The sequence below is a fragment of the Hippoglossus hippoglossus genome, chromosome 4 (assembly GCF_009819705.1).
Source record: "Hippoglossus hippoglossus isolate fHipHip1 chromosome 4, fHipHip1.pri, whole genome shotgun sequence".
NCBI lineage: Eukaryota > Metazoa > Chordata > Actinopteri > Pleuronectiformes > Pleuronectidae > Hippoglossus > Hippoglossus hippoglossus.
The window spans coordinates 11,280,135-11,290,593 of record NC_047154.1 but is presented as its reverse complement, the minus strand read 5'-3'; the positions used below and the strand labels follow the sequence as shown (position 1 = coordinate 11,290,593).

At 40.2% G+C, this 10,459-nt stretch overlaps 1 protein-coding gene across 2 annotated transcripts; it reads left to right on the top strand.

Moving 5' to 3' along the window:
• abhd17ab (abhydrolase domain containing 17A, depalmitoylase b) lies at positions 1–9,972 on the top strand. 2 transcript variants are annotated; one of them, XM_034582869.1, is made up of 5 exons: positions 1–715; positions 1,639–2,009; positions 3,535–3,729; positions 5,340–5,519; positions 7,047–9,972. In XM_034582869.1, exons 2-5 carry the CDS (start codon positions 1,645–1,647, stop codon positions 7,270–7,272), a joined length of 966 nt encoding a protein of 321 aa, XP_034438760.1. In that variant the 5' UTR covers positions 1–715; positions 1,639–1,644; the 3' UTR covers positions 7,273–9,972. The 2 variants fall into 2 exon arrangements, with proteins under 2 accessions (XP_034438760.1, XP_034438761.1); XM_034582870.1 differs by having other exon boundaries at positions 43–194.
• The last annotated feature ends 487 nt before the right edge of the window (positions 9,973–10,459 follow it).

Here is a 10,459-nt window from a genome sequence, read left to right as displayed (position 1 = left end):
ACGCAGAGCGATAACAAGTTTCCCCTCATTGTCCAATGGGAGCGCGTCACATGACATCCTGTCAGCTGTCGCTTCCGGGTGCGGTGAAACAGCGGAGAAGTCGGAAAACACCGGACATACACGGATTAGTTTAAATGAGGAGTGAAGAGGACACGGCGGCTCTGTCCTCTGCCGATTCACGGACGTACGCGAACGTAGGTTGAACGTTTTCGTTTTTTAATTTTGGAGTCGGTGAGCGAAGTTTCTGCGGATCTGAGCCGTGTTTATGTCTGGAGGTTAGCTTAAAGCCAGAGTAGCGTTTAGCTGCTACACGCAGACGTACAGACGTCTCTGTCCGGGGAAACGAGTCGTGCTGTCACCGACATTGTTAATTCACACTCGTCTGTGGACCAGGGAGAATCACCGAGAGGGTTTGACTGCACCCGAGGAGCGACCACAGTTTGTTTTGGAGGTCAACAACACGGACGGAGAAACTCGTCGGTTCCCTACAAACGTCCAGGGCGTCGAATGTGCTCAACAACATGGATGTGACGTGGACTTCAGGCAGCTCACAGAAACCACAGCAGGGACTGAGTAAATAACATTTCCCTCTGCCAGCTGCTGACAGGACACTTCCACAGGATCCTGTGTTTGGCTGAAGAGGAGGAGGAAGTCTTCCTCCTTTGTGTTCTCGTTCAGCTCGGTTTTACTCCCACTCAGCTCCTCAGTTCAACAGGTAGATCTGCTGCTGTCGGATCCATGTCATGTGCTTCAGAGTCTAATACATACCATATGTCCGAGTGACAGTGATAACAATGTTATTAGTTGTAAAAAAAACTGTACACAACTTATTTAGTTTAACCACATACATGAATACATCAGGTTTAGATCTCAAACAATAACGTTCATCTGCTTCTTTGTTTATCATAAGTCATCAAATTATTCAGGCTGTCAAACAAAAAACTGGATTTGAAGTTATCAAATTGCACAAAAGTAATAATGACACATTCCACAATTTTCAGACATTGATGTACAATGCAATAATATATCAATTAAGAACCTGTAACCAGAACATGTTGAATATTATTACCTGATAAATTATTTAAGTGATAATAAAGATAATTAACACTTGACCAGTTTCATGCTATACATCTATATCTATATTAGGGCTGGACGATATGGCCAAAAATGATCTTGTGATAAAAGTTTTCATATCAGTCGATATTAATAATTATCTTAATAAATGTCACATTATTATTTCTTTTGAGTTTAAAGACAAAGTTTTAAGACAGAGTTCTGCTCAAGAGTCAGTTGTGGTTTTAAATTATTCTTTATGAGCAAAGACAAACACTTAATAAACAACAAAACATTTTACAAATGATGTGTTATAAGTCCTCACTGTGCATAAACACTATATAAATATAGATGTTATATTAAACTTTTGTTATATTGCTATTGATGAAAACAAGCTTGTGCTAATTATATATGTTGATATCGCATAGTTCTAATCTGCATAGTCTTGAGATGTAACAAAGCTAGTGTTGTGGAAGCCCTGTACATTTCATTGTAATAAGTGTCTGATTGTGTAAACACTGGGATGATGTGGACGCATCAGCACACTGATCCTCTTGTCCTCCTCCTCTTCCTCCTCCTGCACAGTGAAGGATGAATGGCCTTTCTTTCAGCGAGATCTGCTGCCTGTTCTGCTGCCCGCCCTGTCCCAGCCGCATCGCGGCCAAGCTCGCCTTCTTGCCCCCCGAGCCCACCTACACGTTCCTCCCCGACCCAGAGGCGGGCCCTGCCTCAACGGGGACAACTGGGGCATCGAACCCGCGGACACGGAGTGGGGCATCCGTTGCTGGAAGCGGAGGGTCCGGGGAAGTGGAAGGTAGATGGAAGCTTCACCTGTTGGAGAGAGCAGAGTATCAGTACACGCAGAGGGAGCTGGACATGACAGAGGTGTTCCTCACTCGATCCAGCCGGGGGAACAAAGTCGCCTGCATGTACATTCGCTGTGTCCCTAATGCCAGGTAGGGAGTTTGAAAGGTTTACCTTCCTCGTCAGTAGGTGATTTATCCGTTCTTTTTGTATGTATGTGTTAAACTGTCAATCTCGGCTTGCTCGACCTTTCTCATTCATTTTATAACCATGTCACACCTCTGGAGTGATTCCACGCCCTCTTTTCTTGTCAATCTTCTCGCGCACACATCCATGTCTACTTCCTTTACTTGACCTGTTGTTGTACTTCTCTGTTGACTCAGCTGACTCAAAGATTATCTCTCTGTTTTCGGTGCATCTCTGTCATCCATTTTAACAGTTTCTTCAATCTTTTTTGTTTTTTTATCTTGTGATTTGTAGGAACTAGAATGTTGACTTTCCTGTGTGTTCTGGGATTCTGGTTCATGATAACGATATCAGTGTTCAGTGAGTCAGAGACATAACATGTTCATCTATGTGGGTTTCCATCCTGTAGGTTTGTCACTGACTTTACTGTCTTTGATTGGTAAATAGTTATTGAGAATAGGGTACATATCATTTGGTCTGAGAAAGGAAACACCTTTTTTGCGAGATATACAAGTATATTTGACGTCTGTTTGACACCAATCCTGTTCTCTGTGCAGCTGCTGATTAATTTACCAAATAGATTAAACAGAAATGGATAGGCTTATGTTACAGTCATCGTATATGTTAATGTCTATCTCCTATTACACAAAAATGAATCCAAACTCAACCTGATATGGCAGAATCATTGTTGGGCCACATTATCAGTGGAAAGGCCAAGAGCAAAGCCAAATGCTGTCTGTGTGTGTGTCTGTGTTGAAAAACAGAACCACTGAGGGAGGATCTCAAAACAGTCAGGTTGCAGACAACAGATCAGGTTTCTCTGGAGAGCACAACATGCATTCATGAATGAAAGGCCACGGCTAGAATACCCTGCATTTATGGTCGATATGCTGCTTCTCAGGTTGATCAAAATGTCTTGAAGTCAGAGACAATTTATGTGAGTCCATTGTGTTGTGGTAAACCAATTTTCCAGCAAGCAACACTTGCAGACAAAGATGTGTTGGTGTGGAGTCTCAGTAACCAGGCTTTGTTTATCCTGAAAACAGCTTGTTTATGGTTTTGTTATTTGTTTATTCAACTTAGTTACCAGCTCAGATCTGTGATTGTATATTATATTAATAATATAATATAATTGTCTGCTTCATAAGTCCAGTAGTATGTCCAATGTTTATACAATAGACTGTATATAAAGATGAACGGCATTATAACTCTCCAAAATTTAAACCTCATTTCTATATATTGGGTGGAAGTGGAGACGCGTTGTCCATCTTTATATACAGTATATGATTCGTACCAGTTTCGATCAAGCAAATGACTAGTATTGTTTTGTAGCAATATAAAGTGTAGACATTGCCAATATGATACATTTGTCTAGACTGTGTACATGCTATTTCCTAGAAAACATGAAATGGTAGAAATACTGAAAATATCCTTGGAATTTGTGCTAACTATATCCACTGGACCATATTTTGACCAAGTCTCTCCTTTTAGGTTTACAGTGCTTTTCTCTCATGGTAATGCAGTCGACCTCGGCCAGATGAGCAGCTTCTACATCGGCCTTGGCACTCGCATCAACTGCAACATCTTTTCCTACGACTACTCCGGCTATGGATGCAGCACTGGCAAACCCTCTGAGAAGAACCTCTATGCAGACATAGACGCTGCCTGGCATGCCCTGCGCACACGGTGAGTGATGATATGATTGGCCCATATATGTCCTTCAGGGGGACGATTTATTAGACTTCATCTTCCTCTGCCAAGAAGGGCACATTGTTTGGATTAGGCGCAAATCACACCATGTTAAAAATGTGGATAGATTGTTTCTGAGAAGAAAAAGAAGGAGTGAAAAATGAAAGGAGACAGAAGAAGGAGGGTCAAATAAAGATTAAGATGTGAAGAAGAGGGTGAATGAAGGAAGCAGTAGTTGTGATTAGGACAGCTGAGATGAAGAGGGGAGATCAAAGCAGTGACAGATGCCAGGGGAATTAAAAAGAGTGAGATTTATGGATGAGGGGAGACTGGGAGAGACATGTCTCTTCAGGATGTTGTGGTGTGATAACGTGTCTCATTAGCGGACCTGCTTTAATGTGGCTTTAACCCTGAGAGGACATAACACTAAAGATTGCTAACTAAGAGTTGATAGAGGTGCTTTTATGTTTAGGTTTATTGTCAATAAAATGTCATATTTTTAGATTTTGCCACTGTATATTTTTGCTGATTAAAGGGATAATTCACAGAAAAAAAAGAAAATTCACTCATTATCTACTCACCACTATGACAATGGAGGGGTGGGTGAATTGTTTGAGTCCCACAAAACACTTTAGGAATCTCAGGGTTAAATAGTGTTGCATCCAAGGTGACCCCTTCTTTAGACGTAATAAAACAACAGAAAATAACACAACATGCCTCCATACTGCTCGTGTGGTGTCATCCAAGTGTCTGCAAGCTCCGACATTCATATTAAACTCAAAATGAGGTAATTTACACCATGCTTTTAGCCTTAAAGTCCACTACTGGAAGTAGGGATGCTAGCGGACACGGGTGCCCTTGGGCGAGTGCTTGTGCTTGTGTGTGAGGCTTTCTGGTGTGTGTGTGCGTGCGAAAGTGACGCGGCTCCGAGGAGGATATCAGAGGACCTTTAAGCGTGCGTACGTGTGCTCATGATGGCGGCCTTGCGCATCCTGCGTCCATTTGGAGCGTCGGTTGTGCACGTCCTCAGAAATTAACGCTACGCGTACGCCAGATGCACTATGCACTTGACCAGTAGGTGCGCTGTAGCAGTAATATTAGGGAATGTGACCGGGTGATTGACTCACTGTGTGTGTTGTGATGTATCATCAGCAGGCTAATCCGGCAGAGCAAATCATCAAACACGCTTAGTACATCTGCAAGTATGTGAACAACTATGTTCACGACGCAGCCGGTTGTCTACGCAAACGCCTGTTTAAACAGCAGGAATATATCCGGCCTTAGGCTTAAAACACAGTGAAAATGACGCGGTTTCAAGTCGAAATTCAATGACTGACCACACGAGCAGTATGGAGGCATGTTGTGTTTTTTTTCTGTTTTATTACGTCTGAAGAAGGAGTCCCATTTACTTCAATTGTATTGGATTTGGCTGCAACACCGACTCCAAAAGTGTTTTTTATGGGACTCACACACTTCACCAACCCATCCATCGTCATAGTGGTGAGCAGAAAATTAGTACATTTTCATTTTTCAGTGAACTATCCCTTTTAAGTTTTATTTGTTGGCCCATTTTATGAGGTGTTCTCTGTCTCTTTGGTTTTAACTAGGTATGGTATAAGCCCAGAGAATATAATCCTGTATGGACAAAGCATCGGTACAGTTCCTACTGTAGACCTGGCGTCGCGGTATGAGTGTGCTGCCGTTGTTCTTCACTCACCTCTGACGTCTGGCATGAGAGTGGCCTTTCCTGACACAAAGAAAACCTACTGCTTTGACGCTTTCCCCAAGTAAGTCTCTGCACAATGTTGGTCTGTGTTTCAACAAGCCTCCTTCTCAGCATCAAATATAAAATGATTGACACTTTCCTGTATTGAATTGTTTAGAAATTCTGTTTCTTTGAACTTTTGTATTGGTGCAAGGTGTAATAATATTTTTCACTAAATGTGTCATTGGCTGTAAAGATCCAATATTCATAATAATAACATAATAATTATATTCAACAGTGACCTTTCTAGTAGAAGTACATTACTCGGGCAAAGTTTGGGACCAAAGTTATACCCTATCATATTAATAAACAAAGCCTGACACAGGAAATAAATTTAGTCTTACTGAGAAGAACTGTGTTGTTACAGTCTTTACAAAAAAGAACTAGAATGTCACTCAGTAAAATTTGGCTCATATTCCATCCTTCTGTCGAGTTTCATAGAAATCCACTGTGTAGTTTTTGTGTAACCGACGGACAGACAGTGAAAACATATCCTTCTTGACTGAGGTAATTAACATCCATTTATGTTTACAACTATTGCACATACCGTTTATTAAATAGTGACTGCTGATCTGGTCATATAACAGAATACAGGTGGGTGGTGATGAGTGTCAGTACTTTTGGCTCTGTATCCTACAGAGCTTCTGTTTGACACTTCATGTTCACTTGCATGCTCTACTCAGAGATTTTGTAAGTGACTTGTAATGTGAGTGTTACCTGTTATGTGCTGTAACATTTTATTTTTAATCCTTGGACACTAAACAATTCCCTTGGCCAGACAATAACAACTCAGAGTGGTGCTATCATTAGCGAGGCTCTATCCTTCCTGCTCTCCTTGTCAGTTTAGTTTTAGTGGCTGAGTCTGACGAAGGTCAGTCGCAGCCAACGTCAGCCTTAACACAACAAGTGGGTGAGGAGCAGAGGTGGTAGGAAACCAGGGAATGCCCCACTGTGTGTGTGCAGTGAGCTGAGAAGGGGCTTCAGTGTTTGTCTGTTGTTTAAATTGAGTAAGAGGGCAGTTGGCATCCTGCCTTTCTCTGTGTATCAGTCTGATTCTTCATTACCTGTTTTCTTTGAAAAAATGTTGATATTACATCAAGTGACTCATTTTTAGATTTGGTGATTGTGTGTTTACTGTTGCTTAACATTTTTAAAATTTTTATGTAATTTATAAAAAAAGATGTTAATTTCTACTGCTAAAATCTATAAACTTGTGAAGTCCAAATATTTATTTTTCTGGTGTGTAACATCCAATCTGTTTTCAAATCTGTGCTAGAGATGGTTGTGTTGGCACATATGATCATTTATCAGCACCGAGGCAATAAAACCCTAGCAGTCACTGCTACATATGGCACTGCTGTTACACTAAACATTCAAATGTGTATCTTCTTTTTAAATCAAATAAATCTTTTATAGCTCGAAACAAATTAATATTGCAGTACAGACAAAAATACAGCTTCATAGATGAATTTTTTTAATCTATTTTATAATATATTTCACTGACTTTTATTGATGTCACATTTAATCTTTCCCTTATTTCTCCTTTCAGCATTGAGAAAGTGTCCAAAATCTCGTCTCCAGTGCTCATCATCCACGGGACAGAGGACGAGGTGATCGACTTCTCCCACGGCCTGGCTCTGTTCGAGCGCTGCCCCAAGGCCGTGGAGCCTCTTTGGGTAGAGGGAGCGGGACACAATGACATTGAATTATACAGCCAGTATCTGGAGCGCCTGCGCCGCTTCATAGGACAGGAGTTGGCGATACAACACGTCTGACCGTCACCAACATCTTCACCCTTTTTCCTACTTTGTCCTGAATGGAAACATTCGGGTGTCATCTAAAGCATCTCTCAGCTTACTATGGCACCAGAGGATGTAATGTTTCACGTACTGTTTTTAAGGCACAGTATGCCTCAAGACTCAAATAGCATTTAGACAGTTTTTTTTAGCAGAAACTTGAAAGTACAGATGCCATCTGTTAGGTAGCAGCAGATATATTCATATACTGTGCAATAACATTGACAGTGTCACAGGAAAATGACTTTTGTTGAAATTAGATGAAAAGAAAAAACTGAGTAACAAGTTATGTCGGTCAGATACATTGTGGTCCACATGTAGAGTGTCAGCCTACGTGACACCTGAATGTGCTGGGGAATATTTTGGTTTTCTAATCACTTATTAGAACAGCAAACAGGTTTTTAACTATGATCACTACATTGATCCACCAGTTTTTATTTGTAATAAGTTATAAATAGTAATAATTAATGTGTAAAGTACATTTTAAAAACAGTTACTAAGTGCTTTACAAAAAAGAAGAGTAAATTAAAAAAAGTTGAAGTGAGTTCAAATATAGAAATGGTTACGGTAAAATAAGCTCTCCGAGAGAAGTACGTTTTAAAAGATGACGACTCAGACAGTCTTCAACATTTCCTTGGGCAGGTCGTTCCAGAGCTTTAAGGCCCTGAGTTTAAAATCTCTGTCTCCTTACCTGGTCTCAGGAACAGTTAGAAGACTTCCTGAGGATTGAAAGGCTTCATACGGGATTGAAAGGACAAAAATATATTTAGGATCAATCCTAAAACAAATGGGGAGCCAGTGTGAAGAGGCTAAAATGGGTGTAATGTGATTGAGCCTCTTAGTTCCAATTAGAAGCAAGGACAGGCTGAAACAAAATTGGACCTAAAATTGACCCCTGAGGCACACCAGACTTAACATGGGAAAAGGAGCATCTGTAAACCTAATGCAGTGCGATAGAAAAGCCCTCCAGTAAAGAATGTTTCAAAGGGGATGATTTGCACATTTGTTCTACTAATTGTTGTTATTCTATTTCACTTCATCACTTTAAAAAGTGTTTTTAAATACCCTGTACCCGTCATGTATGTAGATTTGAAGTGGACACAACTGGTGATGTGTCCTTACTCCTGGGGGAAAATGAAAACAATACATTCAGATGAGTGTGTTTTTCACTGTATTTGTGTCGTTTTGGTTTGTTTTAGGTATAGTCAGCTAAATTTCCCAAACCTTGAGTATGGTGAGCCATTAAAGCCTTATCTGTTGCTCATATGGATTCTCACTGTCGTCAGTCCGTGCTAAGAACACAGTCGCATCTCAGTGATGGAGCGAGCTTGGCTGTGTTGAAGAACGACTGAAAATACCTCCAGCTCTTTGGTTTCGTGGAGCATCTGAGAGGCTGTTAGCGCCTTCTTGTTGTTGGTCTTAGTTTATGTCTCACACCAGTCGGTCACAGCTGTCGGCTAAGTTCCTGTTTCTTCAGTGTCTGGAACTTAGAAGCAACTCTAAAATTACACAGGTCATGGTTTATATAAACCTGGCCGATGGCCATCTTAGTCATTTGTTCTCCATGTTAAGGGGGAATTTTAGTCAATTTAGAAATATCTAAAACTTCAATTTTGAATCAAGTATTTATTTTATGTTGAAATTGTCTATAATTGTTATAAGCTAAGAAATATGTTCACTGAAATTCGACGAGTGGACAGTGTCTGGCTCTTCATCTTATATAATGCAACAACAACCATTTCTTTTCCAGCACTGTATTGTAAACAAAAGAGCAAACTCTCTCAAACATGTTATATTTCCCTTTATCGCTCGTCTTTCGCTGATTATTTGTGGAAATATTACTGATCGATTTTTGTATTCAAAGGGAAGAGGTATACGTTTTTTTTCCCAGCTAGCTGCCCTGTTGAAGTAATTAAGATAAATCTCTTTCAGACTTCTGCCCTCCATTGCTCTCACTAACAAAAATAAGTGCAAAAGCAGTTTTACCTTTAACCAAACTGATATATTTAAATCTTAGCGAGTGAGTGTTGCATTGTTAAACTTTTGAGGTTACGGCTGTTCTGTTTGATTGTTTTCAAAGAAGAGTCAGGATTTTCAGGCTTTTTTGTCAATGTATGAACCAAAGTCTGACTTTTATTTGTGTTTTACCAAGTTTACCTGCTTTTCATGTTTGTATCTTTGTAACCAAAGACAATAATGTTCAAGTTTAAGCTCTTTTGCGAACTCTTTATTTATCTTTGTACTTACTCTGATTGTTTTTCCACTTCACATTTGGATACAAATTAAATGCAAGTGTGTCATAGTACTGAATAATTATGTTCTATCATCATATCATGTCTGGTTTCAAATATGAACAGAAGTTAAATAGCACATATTAAGGTTGGTGTTGTTTTGTCTGTGGAGGAATGGAACTATAAGCAATACAACGAGTTGGGATGTGTTAAGAAAAATACAGTGTCTGTGGGATGATGAAAGAACAATGACAGGAGCTTCATGAACACATGAGAAGCTTTCGTTTAAAAAGAGAAGTGTCTTTTATTCAACTGTGGATCTCTGGTGTAACACAGGCGGTAATCCTTTGTTACCGACTTATTTTCTGTTTTTAGAGATTCTGTCTTTTTTTCCAAGAATTGAAAAGAACAAGAAGCTAATAAAACGTAACCACAGATTCATAATTAATATGACTATTTTGCTCTTTTTGAAGATATTGCCACCTTACAGGTGCTGTTTTACAGTTAAGATATTATTGGTCCCTAATATTTGAACCATCTCAGTCCTTGTGTTCAGTGAATGAAGACACGGCTAAAGGCCTCACAGGGCTGCATGAGACAGAAACTTGAAAGTACAGATGCCATCTGTTAGGATACTGTGCAATAATTCCTTGAGACAGATCCAAGGAACGCTGGGGTTAAAGTTGAGTAAAAGAGTCTTTAATTTTCTAATCTGTGTTGGGATGTGCTTGTTGTCAACTGAGGCAACAAAGATGTTCAAATGATGCGTTTCGAAGGAATCCGTAGGACACAGGTCTGCAGGACTCAGGTCTGTCCCAGCTCCCTCCCCTCACTGTCTGCCATGTTGAGTTGTGTGAAAACAGGGACAGATGGATTGTAAGCTGCACTCGCCCTTCTCCCCCCTCAACACACACATTTGTGCCAGCTCTTTTTCA